This window comes from Elephas maximus, chromosome 7 (assembly GCF_024166365.1).
Source record: "Elephas maximus indicus isolate mEleMax1 chromosome 7, mEleMax1 primary haplotype, whole genome shotgun sequence".
Lineage (NCBI taxonomy): Eukaryota > Metazoa > Chordata > Mammalia > Proboscidea > Elephantidae > Elephas > Elephas maximus.
The window spans coordinates 133,825,192-133,849,238 of record NC_064825.1 but is presented as its reverse complement, the minus strand read 5'-3'; the positions used below and the strand labels follow the sequence as shown (position 1 = coordinate 133,849,238).

At 52.8% G+C, this 24,047-nt stretch overlaps 1 protein-coding gene across 3 annotated transcripts in view; it reads left to right on the top strand.

Annotated features, from left to right (window-relative positions):
- LOC126081166 (SH3 and multiple ankyrin repeat domains protein 2-like) overlaps positions 1 to 24,047 on the top strand; it is a 490,404-nt gene that overhangs the window by 235,642 nt on the left and 230,715 nt on the right. For all 3 annotated transcript variants that reach the window (XM_049892759.1, XM_049892758.1, XM_049892760.1), the window contains one exon: positions 11,585 to 11,651. In XM_049892759.1, the coding sequence (XP_049748716.1) occupies positions 11,585 to 11,651 (67 nt within the window). The remainder of the gene's footprint in view (positions 1 to 11,584; positions 11,652 to 24,047) is intronic.

Sequence of the window (24,047 nt, the reverse complement as noted above, 5' to 3'; positions counted from 1 at the left end):
CTTCCTCCTGCCATGCTTGGAGGGTACTCATGATGAAACATCTTCGCATGGCTCCCTGGCCTTTGGGTGCCAGTCACTGCCCACAAGGCCATCATACGCATAAGAAGTAGGTGGTGTGCTGTCACTCAGAAGAGAACAAGAAATCGGGGCGCCCCGAGCCTTCGGTTTCCCCCGCTGCATTTGCGAGGATCCATTTTCCAATTACGGGAAGGAGGTGTTGGATCGCAGAGCTCTCTATAAATAGTCTCCCTGTTGGGAGGCACAGTACTTTTGGAGAGGGAAGGATGTTGCAGTTGGGGAGGGGGGAGTGGGTTCCCTCCGCGTTCTGGCTGCAGATCCCCAGAGAAGATTGCTTAGCAAGTCCTGAGATGAGAGGCAGCTTTGCCCCTGGACTGGGGTGCTAACTCACAGTGCCAGCCAAGCAGGTCGCAATGGGCGCCAAAGCAATGCAGTGGCGTCTCCGTGGATACTAACCACCCACCACAGAGCCAGGGAAGCTGAGAGGAAAGTCCGAATGGGCGGTCCAGCTCTTTGGCATCTTTATTGCTGCAACGAGTCTTCCCTCACACCTGTCCCTCCCCCAGGACTGAGCGGGAAGGCAGGGTTTGTTCACACCTGTTTTGAAGCGAGCATTGGGCCAGTGACAGGTGGGAAAGGATGGAAGGCCACGTGTTACCTGAGCCCAGGCAGACTCACTTTCTCATCCAGAATGCAAGCTTACACACACAAGCTGGGGGTGGCGTCAAGAGAAACCAAATTAAGTGCTAGGCGGCATAGGGGGTGGTGTATCATGAAATGTTTGGTTAAAGTTGGGTGGATGGCAGGATGGGTAGGTAGTGGTTGGATAGGTGGATGTTTGGGTTGTGGTTGGATGGGTGGGAGTGTGGGTGGATAGATGAATGGATGGAAGGGTAGATGGGTAGGTAGATAGATTGGTGGGTGGATGGTTGGGTGGGTGGGTGGATGCATGAATGGGTGGGTGGGTAAGTGGATGGGTAGACCGATGGATGGGTGGGTGGGTAGATAGGTGGATAGATGAGTGGGTGGGTAGATGGATGGGTGGATGAGTGAGTAGATGGATGGGTAAGTAGGTGGACAGGTAGGTGAGTAGATGGTTGGATGAATGGTAGGTTGGTTGGATGGATGGAGGGGCGGATGAACTGGTGACTGGATGGATGGACAAATGGACGGACAGACGGACTGTAGATGGATAAGTGGGGTTGGTGGATACATGGATGGTTGGATGGGTGGTTGTCTTAATTGATGGCTGGTCTGGTGGGTGGATGGATTGGTGGATATAAAGTTGGATATAAGAATGGATGGATAGATGATTAGGTGAGTGGGTGGCTGGGTGGGTGGAAGGTGGTTGATTGGAAAGTAGTTGGGTGGCTGGATGGTGGCTTAAACCCAGCAAGGGGACTTTGCATACCACAATGAAGTCTCCAGGAAGCCTTTTTGGAAGGGGCTGCTTGATGTAGGCAGGGTAAAGTATAGATCAGCAGAGAGCTTAAGTGACAGCCGACCAGGTAGCCTCACATCCTCCTCTCTGTCTCTGTCAGGTTAACTTCCCTCCCTCAAATCTGTCCAGCCCTGAAGCCCCATGGGCTCTCCTCACTCTTGGTGCTGTCTCCTGCCCACCCACCACCCTGTGGCTGTGCATGCCTGAAAGCTCTCCTTCTGTCCCTTACATGTTCCTGTGCTGGCCTCTGGGCCCCTTGGAAGCTGGGACACAGTGTCTTAGGAGGCCATGTGTGATTTCAGTCATCTGGTATGGGTACCCTTTGCAATGGGGCTGGGCTCTTCACCTGGCCCCCAGTGTCCACACAGAGCCTGGCACCTAGTGGGTGTGTGGTAAGGGCGTGCTTCTGTGAAGATGACATCGTGGAGGTGTCTGACCTCTGCTGAACGTCACAAGGGGCAGGAGGATCGTCACCAGCATCAGCAGCCAAGGCTGATCCTACGAGGCGGGCAGACACGCCTCCTCTCTCCATGGCCAATTCTCTCTCCTTCGCCAATTGTGACACCAGCCACCCCTCCCACGGCACTCTCTGCTTCTTTGCTGGGTTTGATAATTTGTTGCAATAGCCACACAGAACTCACAGACAGTACTCAAGATTATGGGGTTTACTAGGGAAGTTGTTGTTAGGTGCCATCAAGTCGGTTCTGACTCATAGCGACCCTATAGGACAGAGTAGAAATGCCTCAGAGGGTTTCCAAGGAACGGCTGATGGATTTGAACTGCCAAACTTTTGGTTAGCAGCCAAGCTCTTAACTACTACACCACCAGGGCTGTAACAGTTATAATTCAGCATCAGGGATGACTCAGGATACAGTTTTTCAATCAGGATTGCCTCTTCTCAGCTGTGCCTGCAGGTGGGCCTCTCTCTGGCCCTCGGCCACTCAGCCCCACAGCCTGGCCTCTGCCCTGCTCAGGCAAGTGTTGCAAAGCTATTTAGCTCTGCCAGTAAGTGCCGAGGGGCAGCCCACTCCACCAGGAATCCTCAGCCCGAAGGCCCTCAGACACTCTCACTGCATGGGCCGGGAGCCTGCCGTGCCATCTCCTGCTGGCCTCCTGGCTCTGCTGACGTTGCTGCTTCTCACTCTTGCTACTGCTGTGCCGCCATCTTCTGTGTTACAGCTCCTCTCTCTCTCCCCCCGTGCATCCCTTTAAGCCCAGTAGAGGGCAAAACTGACCAATCCCCTTGTTTGGGTTCTATACACCTTACTTGCATGGTCTAACCTCCACAGGGGTGCCATGCAGCTTATTTGCAGTATTAGCAAGTTGTCCAATCCCCTTGGTGTGCCTCAAGCACCTCATTTGCATAGCCCCACCCAGTCATTTGGTGGGACTTACTAGACCATGGTGAAAAAGGCCATTTAAAAGCCATCCATCATGGAGTCTCCCTGGGGGTGCTGGGCCTTGAGCTCTTCTGCACGCCTGTCCACCCCGTAGTCTCAGACGTGGCCTCCGTCCCTCCGGAGGGCTCGGGCAGCATTGACAGAGGCTTCACCTCTCGGACACCACAGCTGCACAGCAACAACGCTCAGTGTTCACACCACTGACTCACAGCAGGGAGTCCTTCCCTCCAGAGCTAAAGCTGCCTGTCCTCATCACTCGGAGCTGTAACAGTCCATACTGCCTCAGGAGGGCAATACATTTAATGTATGATGTCAATAACAAGGCCATGTCAATGGCTGGGGTGGTGGTTCTGTGGTGGAATTCTCACCTCCCATGTGGGAGACCCAGGTTTGATTCCCAGCCAGGGCACCTCACGTGCAGCCACTGCCCGTCTGTCAGTGGAGGCTGGTGTGTTGCTGGGATGCTGAACGTGTTCAGTGGAGCTTCCAGACTAAGACAAACCAGGAAGAAAGGCCAGGCGATCTACTTCTGAAAATCAGCCAGTGAAAAACCACGGATCACAACGGTCAGATCCACAGCTGCTCACAGGGATGGCACAGGACTGGGCCACATTTTGTCCCGTTGCGCATGGGGTCACCATGAATCGGGGGAATTGGATGGCGGGTAACAACAACAATCAGAAGCTTCATAGGATGATGCTGTTGTTAACACAGCCTCAGAGAATGAGGAAGGCAGGCCCGGGAGCAGCACCTTCAAAGGCACGAGCGTGGATGCCGCACCCCAAGACGGGAGGCAGAGGCCTGGCAGTGGGGACGGAGGTTGAGACATGCAGGCCCACACCTGCATCCAAGAGGCTTGACCCCGACATGGAGGAGGAGGAGGGAATAAAGGTTCCGTGGCCCCGTGTTGCTGAACTGTTGGCTGTTAAGTCCATAAAGGGCCTGTATTTACTCCTTCCCAGCCACAGTCCCAAGACGTGATAGGTGTAGAACGGAGAGTTATGGCAATGCAGAATGACACGGCCAACACAGATGACCACTGTGGGTGCCCAGTGACACACAGAAGGTGGCCGCGTGCTGTTCTCAGATCCAGATTGTGCGTCACAATCTATAATCCATAACCGGGCTCCCTGTCACACTCCAGGCTTCTGGAACCTTCTGGGCAAGCCGACCAGCTCTTTATCTGGCTGCTGCACGGCCTTCCCCAGCCTCACGGGGCGCTCCTTTCCTCTCCTCTGCAGAAGCCCTGGCTCCCCTTCCTTCCTGTCTGGGCTTATTCCAATGACCTGCCAGACTCAGTCTGCCCCCTGCACTGACCCCTAGCCTTTGTGCCCCCGCCCATCCGTCTGTGCTGCTGCGGACAATCACACACTCTCCCTGTCACACGTCTGTCCTCCAAGCTGTTGCTCCAGCTGTCAGCCCAGCCAGGAGCACCTCCACCAGGTCCTCCCGACTGGAATCATCTGGGACTTCTCCTTACGGAACCATCCCGAAGCTGGGTGACAACCACAGAACAGAGGTGAAGGAAGAGCCCCAGGTACCCAGCTGGGCATGAGGGATGCACGGCTGGCTGCCGGGCCCTTCCAGCTCTGGGCCGTTGAAGTCTAAACGCTTCCCTCGAGTTGAATGCTGCATTTTGTTTTGGCGGTGCCGGCAAGGCTGGCCTGGGTACACGTTACTGAAGCAGTAAGTGAAGCAAGGAGGATGCAGAAAAACCAAGTTAATGAAGAAACAGAACAACCCAGGCGAGCTGGGAACAGCTTCACTCTCACTTCTTCATTCTCTCCCTTCCAGCTACTTGTTGTTGTTGTTGTTGTTGTCAGGTGCTGTCGAGTTGGTTGCGACTCATAGCGGCCCCGTGCACAACAGAACATACCACTGCCAGTCCTGCACCATCTTCCTAATCGCTGTGCTCGAGCCCATTGTTGCAGCCACTGCGTCAAGCCACCCTGTGGAGGGTCTTCCTCTTTTTCGCTGACCCTCTACCAAGCATGATGTCCTTCTCCAGAGACCGTTACCTCCTGATAACCTGTCCCCAGTATGTGAGACGAAGTCGTGCCGTCCTCGCTTCAAAGACGCGTTCTATCTATACTCCTTCCGAGACAGACTGGTTAGTTCTTCCGGCAGTCTGACCACTTAGGACTGAAAAACAGAACAAAACCAGTTGCCTGAGAGTTGGCTCCTGGCGCCCCCGTGTGCTCCGTAGGGTTTTCAGTGGCTGATTTTCCAGAAGTGGATCGCCAGGCCTTCTGAGGCACCTTTGGGTGGACTTGAACCTCCAGCCTTTCGGTTAACAGCCAAATGTGTTCACTGTTTGCACCACCCAGGAACTCCAGGGCCCTGAAGACCCCCCATAAAGCTGTTTGCATCCTTACAGAAAGCGGCCTCTGCATTCTGTGGATGTTGGCGGTGCAGATAATTCGGTGGTCGCCTCCCAACCCCGCCTGCCCCCCGTGGCTTCCCATAAACCCTTGAGAACAGTCTGTCGCGTTAATTTTTGCTGTTTGCTGCTAAGTCGTCTGACCTGATTCCATCACACGTAGCTTTCCAAAAATGCCGCAGTCGGTGACAAGGATTTACAGACACGGGCTGTGCGGCGATAATTAGATGGAGGTCCTGGTGCTGAATGACTTGGGTGCGTGTCTTGGTATCGGCACTGAGTAGCTGTGTGATGTTGGGCAGGTAACTTAACCTCTCTGTGCCTCAGTCTCCTCATCTCTCAAGTAGAGCTTACAGGACTCAGCTGTATTGGTTTCCCAGGGCTCCACAACCAAATAGCACAGAAGAGCAGAAGTGTGCTGTCTCACAGCCCTGAAGTTTAGATCAGGGTGTTGGCTGTGTCGATTCCCTCTGAGGCTCTGAGGGAGGGCGTGCTCCCTGCCTCTCCCCCAGCTCCTGGTGGCTCCGGGCGCTCCTTGGCTGCAGCTGTGGCATCACCTGGCGTCCTTCCTCTGTCTCCTGGGCCCTGAGTCGTCTCTTTTATGAAGACACCACTCACCCTACTCCAGTCTGGAGTCCCTGGGTGGTGCAAACAGTCAAGCGCTCTGCTGCTAACCTAAAGAGGCCCTCAGTAGAAAGGCCTGGCGATTTGGTTCACGGAGCACAGGTCTACCCTGACACACACAGGGTCGCATGAGTCAGATTCAGCTCGATGGCAACTGGCTCTTTTGTTTTTCCTTTCCATCCCCTCCTGTGTGACCTCATGTCAAACTAACTGATAACGTCTTCAAAGACCCGGGTCCTGAGCAGGGCCACCCGCAGTTGCTGGCGCGGGCTCAGGGCTGCAGCATATCCAGGGCCGCAGTCGCTGGTACGGAGCTCAGGGCTGCAGCATATCCAGGGCTGCGGTCGCTGGTGCGGGGCTCAGGGCTGCAGGATATCCAGGGCCGCGGTCGCTGGTGCGGGCTCAGGGCTGCAGCATATCCAGGGCCGCGGTCGCTGGTGCCGGCTCAGGGCTGCAGCATATCCAGGGCCGCGGTCGTTGGTGCGGGCTCAGGGCTGCAGCATATCCAGGGTCGCGGTCACTGGTGCGGGCTCAGGGCTGCAGCATATCCAGGGCCACGGTCCCTGGCGCAGGCTCAGGGCTGCAGCATATCCAGGGTCGCGGTCACTGGTGCAGGCTCAGGGCTGCAGCATACCCAGGGCTGCGCTTGCTGGTGCGGGACTCAGGGCTGCAGGATATCCAGGGCCGCGGTCGCTGGTGCGGGCTCAGGGCTGCAGCATATCCAGGGCCGCGGTCACTGGCGCGGGCTCAGGGCTGCAGCATATCCAGGGCCGCGGTCGCTGGTGCGGGCTCAGGGCTGCAGCATATCCAGGGCCACGGTCGTTGGCGCGGGCTCAGGGCTGCAGCATATCCAGGGTCGCGGTCACTGGCGCGGGCTCAGGGCTCCAGCATATCCAGGGCCACGGTTGTTGGCGTAGGCTCAGGGCTGCAGCATATCCAGGGCCGCGGTCGCTGGTGCGGGCTCAGGGCTGCAGCATATCCAGGGCCGCGGTCGCTGGTGCGGGCTCAGGGCTGCAGCATATCTTTTGAGGGGAGACACAGCTCCATTCATAACACCATTTCATAGATTCGTTAGGAAGACCCTCGTGGTGCAACGGTTAGGTGCTCAGCTGCTAACCAAAAGGCCAGTGGTTTGAACCCACCCAGCAGCTTCTCAGGAGAAAGACTTGTTGATCTGCTCCCGTAAAGATTACGGCCTAGGAAACCCTATAGGGCGGTTCTCTTCTGTCCTACAGGGTCGCTAGGAGTTGGAATTGACCCCAAGGCGGTGGGTTTGGTTTTCGTTTTTTGGATGCACATAAAGCGCTTGGTGCAGTGCGTGGCTCATGGCAAACGCTTGTCCTGTTCCATCTGTTACTGTGATTACCCACATGCCTGTGTGAGACCAACGCAAACAGACACCAACATGCTGCCTCTTCGTGCATCCAAGCTGGCAGCCAGATGCCAGTGGCCCCGAAATGCCACCCTCGAGACCGGTCCGCCTCATCCTCCTCCCAGGAAATACTGGCTGGGGACCCGTGGCGTGCCAGCCCTGCTAAGCTGCAGTGAGCTTCCTGCCTGGCGGAGAGGAGTTCCCTGGTCTGGAATGAATCAGGCGAGGAACAATTAGCAATTATCACAGATAGACGTCTGCATTGTCCTCCTTTGCATGTGGCTAAGTAATGGCAGCAGGAAGGCCGCCTGGGCTTGTGGCTGCACGCATTTGGAGACACGTGGCTTGTCGAGCTTCCTCCTGGCAGCATAGGCTTTGGACTGCTGCTTGATGATCTGTTTGTAAATTATTTTCGGCAGCTGGTCTGGGTGTGTGTCTGAGTGGCCACATGTATGCACACACTTATATGTATTGGTTGTAGAGGCTATGGTTGACTGTAAGAAACCCACCATTTTTCAGTCAGTCTGTTGTACTGTGGTCACTTCCGTGTGGCCATGATGCTGGAAGCTAAGCCACTAGCATTTCAACTACCAGCAGCTTTGCCCATAGTGGACAGGTTTCAGTGGCGCTTCCAGACTAAGACAGACCAGGAAGAAAGGACTGGCAGCCTACTTCCAAAAATTGGCCAATGAAAACCCTATGGATCACAACGGAACATCGTTCAACATGCTTCCTTTGGACGTGTCATCACGAGGGATCAATCGCTGGAGGAGGACATGACGCTTGGTGAAGTGGAGGGCCAGGGAGGGTGAGGGAGACCCTTGATGAGATGGATCGGCACAAAGCCTCAGGGATGGACTTAAATACACAGGTGATAGTGAGGTTGATATAGGACCGGGCAATGTTTCGCTCTGTCATACGTAAAGTCACCACGAGTTGGAGTTGACTCAATGGTAGCTCTCTATCTAACCATCCTAACAACAATAATAATAACAAACTATTTGGGGGCTTGACCTGTGTCAGGCACTGCTCTAAACCCTGACTGGACTGACTTCATCGTGTCCTCCCACCAAACCCATTTCACAGACGTGAAAACTGAGGTTCAGAGCTGCAGTGTCTTGCCCAGTGTCACAGGATACGGGTCAGGAGTTTGCACCCAGGCAGCCTGAGGCCAAAGCTGGTCACTTCTGCGATAGCTGTCCCTCCAACCAGGGTCACATCGAATGAATGCCCTGCTCTTCGGTGGAATCCTGGTGCCATCATGGAGGCACGCCAAGCATCAGGGGCCCGAGAACAGAGCGGTGAGCTCGGCCTGGCAGGTTGGGTGTGGGCCAGAGAAATGTCGTGAGCCCACAGCACTTGAGCCGTGTTGTGGAAGCCCAGTCAGAGGAGAGCCATGGAGAGAGTCTCCTTCGGGAAGGCGGGCACCTCAGGCCTCCTCTCCCATTGGAAGTGTCCCGGCAGCAAGCTTCCCCTTAAGACCTTCCCTGCCGTCCCCCCAGCAGCCACTCAGGACCCCGCGGAGCAGTATTACAGAGGTGAGCTAGCAAGAGGGGTGATACTCCAGGGAACGGGCCCTCCACCAAGCCCAGTCTTCAGCAAGTCCCTGGTAGTGGTTCAGTCGTGGCCTCCAAAAGAGACCTCCACATCTTGCACCCCCGAACCTGTGCGTGGGACCTGATTTAGCAAAAGGGGCTTTGCAGATGTGAATCAGTGAAGGGTCTCCAGATGGGATCAGCCTGCATTACCCGGGTGTGCCCTAAATTCAACACCTGGTGTCCTTATAAGACACACACAGAGGAGAAACAGAGAGGAGGCCATGCGATGATGCAAGCAGAGGCTGGAGGGATGTGGCCACAGCCAAGGAACGCCCGGGGCCACCAGGAGCTGGAAGAGACAAGGAGAGATCCTTCCTTAGGGCCTTCGGAGGGAGGATGGTCCAGCCGACACCTTGATTTCAGACTCCTGGCCTCCAGAACTTCGAGAGAATACATTTCTGTTGTAAGCCGCCCAGTCGGTGGTCCTTCATGACAGGGGCCCAGGACACTTTCCTATCCTCTCTTCCTGCTTGTCTATCATCCTCGCTACATCTAACTCCTCTCCCTACCCCTGCACCCTGGAGAAACAGCCACCGCAAAAAACACCACCTTTTTCTAACCCCGCAGACTGCTGAAGGGCAGAGTTCAAGTTCTCACGTTTGACCTTCTCTCCTCGCTTGTCCAGCTTTACCTTTTATGGTTTGGCTGAAAGACCAAGAATGACCCCGAGCAGCTGTCACCTAAAGGATAGGAGAGCAGTTAGGTTAACCATGCAGGCCCGCCTTCCACATTCATATAAACATCGGCAGACTAGGCCGTCTGGCTACCCGGGGGCCATGTGGACCGCTTGCCTGGGCCCCGGCTCTGTCCCTGTTCGGTTTTTCGGGGTCAGCCATCTGAGGCCTGGGTGCAATTGGAAGCTCAGGGAGCCGGCAGGAGGCATCTCAGCCAGCAGAGGCCTAGTGAAGTCACTCCCAGCTGGCGGCTCCAGCCCTGCTCTGTGTCTGCAGAACACGGGCTGCCCACAAACATCCCCTGCCTCTTGCCGGTCACCCCCCTGGCTGGTGTGTACAGGGGTGTCACAGCTCCTTCTGACACTGGCAAACCACGGAGGGGCTGGATTCACCTGCTAGTTGCTCTTGAGAATCCGGCAGCACCTGAAGCTGAAACACAAGTAGCCTCCAGGGACAGGTCCGAGGCCCTGGTCTCTGCTTCACCAGGCCCACAGCCTCCGCGGGGTGTGCGTGTGTGCGCTTGTCCACAGGGGGCTGCTGTGTGAACACCTGGCTGTCTGTGGGTGCAGATGTGTTGGCTCTGAGCCCAAGGCCTTCCCTCTGGAGCAGCGGGAGCCCTGCCCACGTGGCTTCTGGTTGCAGCCTCCCCTCAGGAAGGCGTCCCAGAGGCCAGCTTCACCTGGCTGTTCTGCCTAGACAGCATCCTGTGACCTTTTCACTTTGGTTCAGCAAATTATAGAGCCCGAGTTAGAATAAGGAGCCCTGGTGGCTCAGCTCTTAAGTACTCGACTGCTAACTGAGAGGAACCCACCCAGCAGCTCCACGGGAGAAAGACCTGGCAATCGGCTTCTGTAAAGATTAAACTCATTGCCGGCAAGTCAATTCCCACTCATAACGGCCCTATAGGACAGAGTGGAACTGCCCCATAGGGTTTCCGAGTCTGTAGTCTTTACTGAAGCCGGCTGCTTCATTGTTCTCCCTCAGAACGGCTGGTGGGTTTGAACCGTCGACCTTTCAGTTAGCAACCGAGGACTTTAACCACGGGGCCACCAGGGCTTCTTTCCGTAAAGATTAGAGCTTAAGAAACCCTGTGGGGCAGTTCTGCTTTGTCACATGGGGTCACTATGAGTCAAAATGGACTGGAGACACCTAACAACAACAACAGGTGTTGGTTTGGATGCCTACCCACCTGGCTGGGCTCCTACCTGTCTGCGAGTGGACCGTTTGCTGCAGAAATGAGACTTGATGGAGCGCTTTTTCCTTGAGGCCCCCCTCCAGTTTGGGAGGCTGGCTTGTGTCTCCAGTTTCTTCAGAAAAACAGGGGTCTGGCCTTTGCGCGTTTGGACCCAGTGGGCCTGGTGGGAGTGCAGGGTCCGGGGATAGGGCTCCCCAGGCCCTGGTCTTGGGGATTCTCCACCACTGTGCCGATAATCACCTCCATGGCCCTTCTGGACACAGGCCCTTGCTCACATCCCTTCTCGTGGGATCTTCTCATGGTCGTGAAATGCCAGGGACTTCGAGAGAGGGGGAGCCCTGGTGGCGCAGTGGTTAAGAGCTATGGCTGCTAACCAAAAGGTCGGCAGTTCGAATTCATCAGCTGCTCCTTGAAAACCCCGTCTGCTCTCCTCTGTCCAATAGGGTCACTAGGAGTCAGGATCAGCTTGACAGCAGCATGAGTCAGTTTTCTGGGTTTGGAGAGAGGGAAGCGTGGCATTGGACAGAGTGCGAAGCTGTGACTCTGGGTGGGTTTGAGGGTTGGTGGGCGTTGTTGCTGCCATTCTAAGAGCAATAATTGGATCCCTTCAGTGATGTGTATGCCTACAAAAAAGAATTGCTGTGCCAAACCAGAAATCCAAACCCATTGCCATGGAGTTGATTCTGACTCTTGGCGACCCTGTGTGTCACAGAGGAGAGCTGCGCTCCGCAGGATTTTCTGGCCGTAATCTTTATGGATGTGAATCTGCTGGGTGGGTTTGGAACACCAGCCTTTCAAGCAGGAGCTTTTAACAGCTCGCGTAGCCAGGGACCTTCAGTTGTGCCGCTGATACTTAACTGAATCTGATTTCCGTTCTTCCAGGTGGCGATCATAGCGGGCAACTTTGAACTGGCAGAATACATCAAGAACCACAAGGAGACAGATGTCGGTACGTAAGGGCGTTGATACACCGAGGCCGGATTCGGTTGGCTGTGGAGATGCTCGTCTGTGTTCTGAATTCTCACAATAAGATTAGTTTCGAGCCCGCTTTTAGCAGAAGTTAACAGAGAGACTAGTCCTAGCATCTTTTCCATCTCTCTTATATTTTCTTAACTTGCGGCAGGGATGGGGCTATGGAAACCTTAGAAGTTACCCAGGGGAATTTGCTAGGCATTAAGCAATGTATTCAAGGTATTGCTGTTCAATTGATGAATCAAAATAATTTGTGACTAGCTTAGACACGCTCATTGGAAAACGCCGTAGCACACACACGTCCTTGTAAACAAAGAGGCGATGACTTAAGGAGACAAAAGAGAAATCCAGAAGAATCCCTCTTGCCAGCCCTCTCATTGTAGTGACTCCACTTTCCCCAGCAACGTACTCATGGTCATCCCCCCTTCTAGTCCCCCTCATGCCAACCAGGAGAATGGTCTCTGGGGCTCCTCCTCTCTCCCGACGGCCCGCCGGGGGCTGGGCCCAGTCTTTCGTCTTGGAGGAGCCTAGTGGCCTGTGTCCTCCAGCCCCGGGCTTACACAGGACCAGCAGCGGGGAGCAATTCCATTGGACCAGTGGTGGTGAGCTTTCCAAGATGGTGGCGTCTCATCCATGGGGGCGTGGGAGGGGAGCTCCGGGGCGCTTGAGAAGTCGCCGGTTGCATCCACCCCCTGTTGCCTGTGCTCCCCACCCGGTGTTTGGTGTTGGGGGTGAGCGAGACCCCGTGTTTTGCAGCAGTGTTGAGTGCTCGTCTTGCATCCATTGTCTGCCCCCACCCTGCCTTGGAGAACTGCCAAGATGCAAAGCCCGCTGCATCGGCGAGCACCCTGCGCTGAGTCTCAGGGCCTCCTGGATACTCAGCCCGATGCTGCCATGCGCCCCTCCGAGGAGCTGTAGCCAATCGCTTCATTGCTCGGAGGCCTAGGGCTTGCTGAGGCGCATCAGCACCTCCGAGCACATTATAGAGATTGATGAGTTAATGTCTGCAAAGCGGCTGGAAAATGAGCCGAGCTCTCGGAATGCCATCAGTGCTCTCCCCACCTCCTCCCTGTTGCAGGAGTGCAATACAATAGCCGAGGGTCGGCTGCAGGCTAAAAATACCGGTTGCTGAGAAGGGAGCCGGACTCTGTTAAGCAGGAACGTGAGGGAAAGAATAGAGATGAGTGAGTGAGCAGGCAGGTCCCAGCCCATGATCTGTGGGGATTGTTAACGCATCCCCAACACAGGGCACCAGGGACTAAATGGATCAGAGTGGCCCGGGGTGCTCCTGAGCTCTGGTTATCCTTATTGGGTGTCAGCTGCAAAGTGGGGGGTGGGGGTGAAGTGGCTACATTAACCCGGCCCTCTCAATGAGATATTGGGGAGACCCTTGGGGCTTCTAAACCCTGCCCTGCAGATGGGCACCCCATCCTTCCCCACAGCTGATCCAAGATACCAGCCGTTAAACCCCCTTACTGACCTCGCCAAGTCCTTCAAAGCACCGCAGCTGGTTCGAAGCCAGGTTGAAGATCTTGGTGGCTCATCGCATCCCCGTAATTAATTTTCCCATCTGTGGTGTGTGCATCTCTCTGCAAACAGGGATTTTGTTTCCTGTTATAAAAGCCATACCTGCTGGTTGAGTACATGCATTTTAATCCCCACTGACTCGCTTGATTACTCGCCCCATCATCTGTTTATTGAAACTGCTGAGGGCTTCTCCTGTTTCTAGGAGGGGGCACACATGCAGGTCTGTGGGCCTTCCACATTGCATGCTGCCCAGGGTGGAGGTTTGAGGTCTTTTCCTTCTGAACATTTAGGACTGCCTTGGGTCTCTAGGGAGGACGTGGAGCTGGCTCTCACAGCCCATCAATCAATCAAAACCGGGGGTTATTGCCTCTGGCTCCCTCTCTCTTGGGCTTTCTCAGTGCCTAACGGGCAAGGCTGCTGCAAAAAGCCCGCCCTCTCATGCCGGGCCCCTCTGCGTCTGCAAAGAGGGAAAAAAGGCCTGTGTCCTCGGGTTGTCTGACTATGGATTTGTGATTGTGTAATAGCAAACGGGCATTGTTGCAAACTGTGGCATTAAATCAGCCATGCTGAATTTCCCAGAGAGAGCAGTGGTGAAGGGCAGGAAGCCAGGGGGCCCCCAGTGGTGGTGTAATGATCTGGAAAAGGATAGCAAGAGTAAGAGGACAACTTGAAGGATGTGATCACTGTCACCTAACTGTATATGCAGAAATTACTGGAAAGCATGTGTTTTGTTGTTGTTCACCACAATTAAAAAAAAAAAAACAACAGAAAAACCCTGTGGAGCATTTCTACTCTGAAACACGTGGAGTCACCATGAGTCAGAATCCACTCGATGGCGACTAACAACAACATCATTCCTACTGTGAGCCTGGGACTGGGTGGTGCAAATGGTTTGTGCTTGACTACTCACCTGAAGGTTGGCAGGTCAAACCTAACCAGGAGCACCACGGAAGAAAGGCCTGGCAATCCGTTTCAGTAAAGATTACAGCCAAGAAAACCCTGTAGAGCGCTTCTACTCTGAAACACATGGGGTTGCCTTCAGTCAGAATTGACGGTAGCAGGTTTGGTTTCTTTGGTTGGACAAGGTAAGGAAGTCCCCAAGCAATGCAAACGGTGAGTGCACTCAGCTGCTAACCAAAAGGCTGGTGATTCAAGTCCACCTGTATGCTCCTCAGGAGAAAAGGCAGCCATTGAAAACCCTACGGAGCACAGTTCTACTCTGACACTGGGGTCGCTGTGCATCGGAATTGACCCCACGGCAACAGCGTTGGTTTTTTGTTTGTTTAAGAGAGAAGCCTGGACTTCACTGCCTTATCCGCCCACTTGTTCCCTGTCTTCCCACCACTCTTCCTCCAGCCGCTTCTCCCGCCTGGGCCCCGTGTTCCTTTGGGGGTTCAGAACATTCGCAGGCCTGGCCTTCTGAGAGGTGACGGTCACAGAGAACAGCAGCCTCTCTGCCCTGGGATTTAGGAGTGCCGTTGTAGTGCCTATATCTCCCTGGCACCCTCCAGCTGGGATGGATGAGTTCCTAACAAATTGCTCTTTAAGGGGAGAATGGCGCCTGGCTGTTTAGACAAATCGACACTTCCAAGCACTTTGCCTCTTTGGCTGTTGCGCAACTCTGCCCCCCACCCCCACTCCGTCATGTCCCTGTCCCGGCCCCAGTTGCCCACGCTGCTTCCTTACCCCCCACCGGCCAGCGAGTCTTCCGTATCCCGGGCAGCAGATCCCACAAGAGAGCTGGAGAAGTCCCTTCTGCACCTACATAAACCCCAGGGCTCCCCAGCACCCAGCAGCGTGTGTCAGATTTGGGGGCACACCAGAATCACCGGGAGAGTGTGTGGCCCCCACACGCGCTGGGACTCTGACTCAGTAGGTCTGGGTTGGCTTCTGGAAAACCCAGTTACTCTCAAGTCAATTCTGACCCACTGCGAGCCCTTGTCTGTCAGAATAGAACTGCTCCATAGGGTTTTCAGTGGCTGATTTTTCAGGAGATCGCCAGGCCTTTCTTCCAAGGCACACTGGGTGGACTCAGGCTGTCCACCTTTCAGTTAGTAGTCAAACGCTTAACTGTTTGAATAGCGGCCTCTGGCATCACTGTTTAAGTCCCTCCAGAGGTCTGATGCTGAGCAAGAACCTGCTCGCCCGCCATCCTGCTTCCCAGGGACCCCTGGTGTCGTGCACTGTCTCATGCCCCCACGGGCTTATTCAGAACACAAGGCGGGCCTGCATGAGGGGCAGCTGTAACAAATGACCACAGACTGGGTGGCAAAGAACAACAGAAATGTACCTTCTCACAGCTGCAGAGGAAAGTCTGAAATCAAGGTGGGGGCAGGGTGGGCTCCTCCCAGGGGCTCTGAGGGAGACCCCATTCCAGGCCTCTCTCCCAGCTTCTGGTGGCTGCAGCGTTCCTTGGCTTGTGGACACAGCCCTCCTATCTCTGCCCCTCTGAGTCTCCGTAAGTCCTCTTTCTCAGTCTGTCTGATCTCCCTCCACCTCACTCTTAAATGGATGCTTGCCAGCGGATTTTAAGGAGCCCTGCTGGTGCAGTGGTTTAGCGCACAGCTGCTAACCAAAAGGTCCGCAATTCAAACCCACCAGCCGCTCTGCAGGAGGAAGATGTGGCAGTCTGCTTCCACAGAGATTACAGCCTCGGAAACCTTATTGGGCAGTTCTACTCTGTCCTATAGGGTCACTCTGAGTCGGAATCCACTGGACAGCAACGAGTTACTGGCCATTGAATTGAAGGCTCACCCTAAATCCAGGGTAATATCCTCTCGAGATCATTAATCACAGCCGCTAAGACCCTATTTCCCAAGAAGATCCCATTCACAGGTACGGGGGCTAGGACATGGACATGCCTCATTGGGGGTCACCATTCACCCCATTATAGGCACTCCAGGACTATTTATCTGTCAAGACTGTCCCCTCCCTGAGAGTAGGCGGTACCTCCTTCCCCACAGGGTCTGGTACACAGTGGGGCTGAAGTAAACACCTGTTCAGTGGATGACCCCTCCCCCAGCTTGCCTTCAGGCTCCAGGTGGGCCCCTCCCCCATCCTGCTCCCCTTGACATAAAAATCCACTTCCTGAGCCCTGACCTTGGGTGTCAAGGAGTAAAACAGGTGCCATCAGCAAAGCAGATCCTGTGTTGAACTTGCTGGCTGAGCGCAGTGTCGTATCCCTCCAACCAAGAGTAGGGGAAAGGCCAAGGTCACCGAGGCACCAGGGGGCCGTGGGTCCTCGCAGCACCCACCGCAGACTTGGGGGATTGTCCTAGTCTCCTGGTGCTGCTGTAACAGACATAGTACAGGTGGGTGGCTTTGACAAACAGAAGTTCTTTTGCTCACAGTTTGTTGTTCTTGTTGGGTGCCGTTGAGTTGGGTCCAACTCATAGTGAACCCAGGTGTTACAGAGCAGAACTGCCCCACAGGGTTTTCTTGGCTGTAATCGTTATGGAAGCAAATCACCTGGCTTTGCTCCTGTGGCACCTCTGGGTGGATTCAAATTGCCAATATTTCGGTTAGCAACCGAGCATTTAATCTTTGTGCCACCAGAGCTCCTTCCTCACAGTTCTGTTGTTGTTAGGTGCAGTCCAGTCAGCTCTGGCTCATAGCGACCCTGTGTATAACAGAAAGAGACACTGCCCAGTCCTGCGCCATCCTCACAATTGTTGTTATGCTTGAGCCCATTGTTGCAGTCACTGTGTCAGTCCATCTCATTGAGGGTCTTCCTCTCTCTCACTGACTGTATACTTTACCAAACATGACGTCCTCCAGGGACTGGTCCCTGCTGATAACATGTCCAAAGTGTGAGACACAGTCTCGCCATCCTTGCTTCCAAGGAGCATTCTGGTTGTACTTCTTCCAAGACAGATTTGTTCGTTCTTTTGGCAGTCCACGGTATATTCAGTATTCTTCGCCAACACCACAATTCAAAGGCATCAATTCTTCTTTGGTCTCCCTTATTCATTGTCCAGCTTTCACATGCGTATGGGGTGATCGAAAATACCATGGCTTGGTAACTCCATAGACACATCCAAACTCCCTGAGGGACCAAATTGCTGGGCTGAGGGCTGTGGAGACCATGATCTCGGGGAATATCTAGCTCAACTGGCATAACATAGTTTATAAAGAATGTGTTCTACATTCTACTTTGGTGAGTAGTGTCTGGGGTCTTAAAAGCCTGTGAGCGGCCATCTAGGATACTCCACTGGTCTCACCCCTTTGGGAGGAAGAAAGAATGAAGAAAACTAATGATACAAGGGAAAGATTAGTCCAGAGGACTAATGGACCATATCTACCATGGCCTCCACCAGACTAAGTCCAGAACAAAGAAATGGTGCCCAGCTACCACCACTGACTGCTCGGACAGGGATCACAGTAGAGGGTCCTAGACAGAGCTAGAGAAAAATGTAGAACAAAATTCTAACTTAAAAAGTAAGAGCAGACTTGCTGGCCTGACAGAGACTGGAGAAACCCTGAGAGTATGGCCCCTGCACACCCTTTCAGTTCAGTAATGAGGCCACTCCTGAGGTTCACCCTTCAGCCAGAGATTGAACAGGCCCATGGAACAAAACAAGAATAAAGGGGTGCACCAGCCCTGGGGCACAGACTAGAAGTCAGGAGGAACAGGAAAGCTGGGCATAGGGAACCCAGGGTTGAAAGGGAGCGTGTTGATATGTTGTGGGGTTGTTAACCAATGTCATACGACAGTGTGTATACTAACTGTTTGATAAGAAACTAGTTTGTTCTGTAAACCTTCATCTAAAATACAACTAAAAAAAAAATACCATGGCTTGGGTCAGATACACCTTAGTCCTCAAAGTGACACCTTTGCTTTTTAACACTTTAAAGAGAACTTTTGCAATAGATTTGACTGATGAAATTTGGTATTTGATTCCCTGACAGCTGCTTCCATGGCTGTTGATTGTGGATCCGAGTAAAATGAAATCCTTGACAACTTCAATCTTTTCTCCGTTTATCGTGATGTTCCTCATTGGTTCAGTTGTGAGGATTTTTGTTGTCTTTCTGTTGAGGTGTAATCCATACTGAAGGCTGTGGTCTTTGATCTTCGTTAGTAAGTGCTTCAAGTCCTCTTCACTTTCTGCAAGCAAGGTTGTGTCATCTGCATAATGCAGGTTGTTAATGAGTCTTCCTCCAATCCTGATGCCCTGTTCTTGTTCATACAGTCCAGCTTCTCAGATTATCTGCTCAGCATACAGACTGAATAAAAAAAAACAAATAGGTGCGGTGAAAGGAGACAACCCTGACGCGCGCCTTTCCTGACCGTAAGCCCTAGTGCTGCTGTTTTCTGCTGTTTGGCCTGTGATGCTGTTACAAAATAGCTTTCAAAACATGCTGGACTTGATGGAAAGTATTTACAGACACGAGCTGTGCAGTGATAATTGGACGAAGACTCTGGGCCAGTATCTCTTATTCTGTTCAAACGACTGCCTCTTGATCTATGTACAGGTTCCTCATGAGCACAATTAAGTGTTCTGGAATTCCCATTCTTCGCAGTGTTATCCATAGTTTGTTATGATCCACACAGTCGAATGCCTTTGCATAGTCACTAAAACACAGGTAAACATCCTTCTGGTATCCTCTGCTTTCAGCCAGGATCCACCTGACATCAGCAATGATATCCCTGGTTCCACGTCCTCTTCTGAGACCGGCCTGAGTTTCTGGCAGTTCCCTGTCAATATACTGCTGCAGCCGCTTTTCAATGATCTTCAGCAAAAGTTTGCTTGTGTGTGATATTAATGATATTGTTCTATAATTTCCACATTTGGTTGGATCACTTAGGAATAGGCATAAATATGGATCTCTTCCAGTCAGCTGGCCAGGTAGCTGTCATCCAGATTTCTTGGCATAGATGAGTGAGCACTTCCAGCACTACATCCATTTGTTCAAACATCTCAGTTGGTATTCCATCAATTCCTGGAGCTTGTTTTTCATCAATGCCTTCAGTGCAGCTCGGACCCCTTCAATACCATCGGGGCTCTTGATCACATGCTACCGCCTGAAATGGTTGAAAGTCGACCAATTCTTTTTGGTACAGTGACTCTGTGTGTTCCTTCCATCTTCTTTTGATGCTTCCTGAGTCATTCAATATTTCCCCTGCAGAATCCTTCAGTATGGCAACTTGAGGCTTAAATTTTTCTCCAATTCTTTCAGCCTGAGAAATGCCAAGCGCGTTCTTCCCTTTTGGTTTTCTATCTCCAGATCTTTGCGCATGTCGTTACAATACTTTACTTTGTCTTCTCAAGCTGCCCTTTGAAATCTGCTGTTCAGTTCTTTTACTTCGTCATTTCTCCCTTTTGCTTTAGCTGCTCTAAGTTCAACAGCAAGTTTCAGAGTCTCTTCTGACTTCCGTTTTGGTCTTTACTTTCTCTTCTGTCTTTTTAATGACCTTTTGTTTTCTTCATGTATGATGTCCTTGCACAACTGGTCTGATCTTTGGTCATTAGTAGGTCATTAGTATTCAGTGTGTCACATCTGTTCTCGCTGGTCAGCAGGCTAGGAGTCCGGATTTAGGCCACCGGCTCTAGGGGAAAGCCTCTCTTTCGGCTCTAGGGGAAGGTCCTCGTCTCAGCTTCTCTGGTGGTGTTCTCTGTGTGTCTTGGAGATCTCCATGTGGCGTCTAGCTTTCCCCTGTTTGTCCCTTCTGTTCCCAATCTGCCCTTTTTATATCTCAAAAGTGACTAGGTTTAAGACACGCCCTACACTGACATGGCCTCACTAACACAATGGAGGAAGCCCCGTGCCCCAGTGGGACTCCATCCAAAGGTGTGTCGTTGTTGCTGTGTGCCAGCAAGTCTGAGATCTACAGGTACGGGGGGTTAAGATTTACACACGTAACCCCGAGACTGTCGTTCTAAGACACCCTTTGAAGTTGGAACTGAAGCCACTCCTGGAGGTCACCTTTCATCGAAATAGCAGATTGGCTTGTAAAATGAACAATATCACCCATGAACACGGTTCTCCCCTAAATAATCAACTATATGAGACCAAACGGTCAACATTTACCCTAAAGCAAAGGGGAAAAGGAAGGAGGGGCAGGGAAGCTAGATTAATCAGAACAAACAGAACGGGAGTAACAAGAGTGCTGATACGTCGTGGAAAATGTAACCAACATCACAGCAATTTGTACAAAAATTATTAAATAGGAGCCTCATTTGCTATGAAAACTTTCACCTAAAATGCAATAAAATATTGTTTTTTAAAAAAAATTTACAACACATATTTTTGAGGGACACCGTTTAATCCACGACAGGTGCGTTGGGTGCAGTGTTGTCGGCTCTCAACCCCGGGTGGTTCCGGGGCCATGTTAGATCGTGGGTCTCAATCTGCCATGTGTGTACAGCTCTATGGTGGCCACTTGCTTTCCAGTTCCAGCCTCTGTGACTTGATTCCCTCTACCAGCATCCTCTGGGGCCGGGCCAGGAGGCTGCCCTGTGTCTCAGTGAAAGCTGATCTTTGGTCTGCCCTGTGGCCTCTTGGGTGGTAGATGTATGTTACATGATCACTGGAGAATCTCAGCTTGTCCTCCGTGCACCGTTGTCTTTTATTGGCAGGCTCAACAGTTATGGTGGGGGGTGGTGGAGAAGGGTGGGGTGGGGCTGTATTTCTAGCTCATTATCTTCAGCAAGGCTTGTCTGACAAACTACACCATACACCACCACTGGTGGCCGAAGAGTCCATTCCAGGTCCTAGAGACCCCGTGTGTGCAGAGTAGGACTGCTTCATGGGTTTTCAACACTGTGACCTTTCAGAAGTAGATTACCAGGCCTGTCTTCCAAGGCTCTTCTCAGTGGGTCCTAACCAGCCTTCCTGTTAGTAGTTGAGTGCTTAACCATTCGCGCCACCCAGGGACTCCTAAGCTGCAAAGTAGGTTAGGAGAACTATAGAAGGGTGAAGGCCTGCCACCTACAACTGAGGCCGTGGGACCTTGCTCCTGCGTCAGGACACACCCTCGGTGTGCTCAGTAGGGTTCTGTGTATCAGACACTCAATCAGGCTGGGCACAATTTTGGAGAACCCAACCTCACCTGTAAGGAGTCTGAGGCTGGGGGAAATGAAGGTAAGACTCCACTTTGCCTGTATCGTGTTGGGTGGCATTTCTGGATACAGACATAGTAGAAGAACCCCCAGATTTCAGGTTGGGAAGGGGGGTCATTTTAATGTTTCAGAGTGAGTGCCTTGAAATATTAAACACTGTCCTGACTTCCTAAAACAAAGTCCCTTTAAAGGATCACATCCCCTCCACTCCTGAGGGCGGATTCTTTGTTTTCCAACCAGGGAAGCAGCAGCAGGAAGCCAGCCCACTGGAATGTGGCTTTGGGGGAAGGATGATAAACATGGTGAACCCGGCTGTGTGGTTGATGGGCATCTGAGGTCTGTTGATTCCGGAAAGGGACCCCGCATGCTGTGGTGCTGGGATTCTGTGTCCCTTTAACAGACAGGCAACATCTTCTCATGAAACATTCTGTTCACAATGCGGGTGGCCTCTGTGTGGCTCCTAATGGACGCTCTGATTTTCTTTTTGTACCCCCTTCCACTTTAAAAAATTCTGTCAGTGCCATTTGGTTATTTTTATTTGCCAGCTCGGAGAAAGTGATGGTCAAGAGCAGCCGTGAATACCAAAGTGCATCGCGACTGTGGCTGCCCAGTGTTTGTCTGTGGCTGGGCAAATGAGCACAGCAGGTTTCCAAAGCTTTTGCCATAGAGCCTTTCCCATGGCTTCTATAGGGTGGAGGTCCCCCAAAGCCGGGCTGTCCGGGAGCCGGAGAGCTCGCATCCGAAAGAGCCAGGCGGATATTAAGCATGTCGCAGGCTGATAAGCTTTGGAGCGGGCTAGCCTGTTTTTTACGATCTCGGTTATTTTTGTTTTTGCCGGTCTTTGTGGGCAGAGGCACTGTCAGATGGATGAAATGACATGGGTTGTTCTTCTTCAGCCGAGCAAGGTTTGTTTTCATACAGCTTGTCCTTCTGCAGCGATCGGGAGAGGAGCGAGAGGTTTTTGTTTTTGAAAATGGAACACGTTGTGCTGATGTGTGAGTTTGGGTGTCTGGTGAGCTGGCTAACGGGGACTTGGATACTGTTGCTAGGTTTCAAGACTGAGTGCCTGTATAATTATGCTTTAGATATGTATAGATCATGGTCACAGGGTGCTGTTTTCAAACAGATTTCTTAATGTAACGTTGTGTGTGTGTGTGCGTGTGTGTGTGTGAACGCAAAATCCATATGGATGTTGAGAGATTATTCCTTAAAAAGATACCTGTTTGGGAGATACCACCTGCAGTGAAATAAAAGAGATGCAATTTGAAAGAGGTGTTCAGGTTCGACTGGACTTTTGGCGTTTGGGCTGTGAAATATGCCACTCACAATGAAACAAGATGATGAAATTAAGTAAATGCGGGGTCCTTTGTGTTTGCAAATGGAACCAGCAGATCCCCAGGAGAACCCCAAATTCTAACCTATTTTGTGTAATTAGATCAGACTGATTGGGGTCACCCTTCTTGAGTCTCCCATTATGAGCTTAAAAAAAGAGCCTTCGCCAGGAAACTGGCTACAGTATGTTACCTGGGACTATGTAGCAGCCCCAGGGAGCCACCGGATTCCCGTGAAATATTTGCAAACCAGGCTGCTGAGAGAAGGAGGAGCTTGGTTCTCAGTGGATACCATGTGTCATGTATGTTAGGGCTGCCTCTGTCCCTGTCTCCTTTCCCTTTGCAGGGCTGAGTGAGCCGTGTCAGCCTGTTCAGAGCTGTGTGGGGTTTCTGGTCTGTGCGTGTGCAGAGCTGGCCCCAAACACTGGGCACAGGTTTTGTACCGCACCTGCCTTTGTTGTGCCGTCCAGTGTTGGGGTCTTGATTGTTCTCATTTTTGTGTCCACTGAGGGCTTGGTGGTGTGTTTGTGGCTGTGGTTATCGTCCCCCTGCCCTTTTTCTCTATGATCAGTCTAGAAGTCCCCCTGCCCTGGAATTATAAAACATAGTTGACATGTAGGGAAAGGATCTTTGTAGCGACCCCAAAATGCAAGTGTGTTTGGTTGGGAAGGCATCGTTACGTTTGGCCATCTGCCAGCACCGATGACTGGGGGCACGTTGACTCAGGGATTCCCCACCCATCGGTCCCAAATACTGTCTGTACTTCTCAGGGAACACTGTCCTTTTTGTCCAGATACGAACCAGCAGTGGCAGTGATGCCTGCAGACCCTGTCGCGTGTTGTTCCCATGTGCGTTGTCTGCTGTTCATGGCCTGGGTTCTGTCTCTGTGGCTGTCCCCACACCAGCCCTGCCAGCACCCCCAGCCCACCAAACAGCCCCTTCCCTTGTTTGAATTTGCGCCCTGGGTGTCCCCCTTCTTCAGCTACTCCGGGAGGGCCTGGCTGGTGGCGTTTCCCGCTGTGGCTGCCCGTCACCATGCAGCTTCAGTGCGGAGCTCACGTGTGGCCTCGGGGCAACATGAGAGAAGTTCAGCAGGTCCTGCACCACGTGCACACTCGCGTCTCTGCCTCCCACCCACTCCCGGGACTGTTTCCCAAACCGGAGCCTTTCGGGACCATTTGCTTCCCGGTCCTGGGCAGTTTGCCCTGAGGAAGAGCTGTGCCACCCCACTCCCTGCCATCTCCCCTGGACCCTTACCAGGTGTTCCCTGCCAAGTTCCTCTCATTTCAAGGATGCCCTTGTCCCAAAGGAGTCCCTGGGTGGTGCAAACCGTGAAAGTGCTCGGCTGCTAACTGGAAGGTTGGAGGTTCAAGTCTACCTAGAGGTGCCACGGTAGAAAGGCCTGGTGACCTACATCCAAAAAGCCAGCTCTGCTCTGACACACGTGGGGTTGCC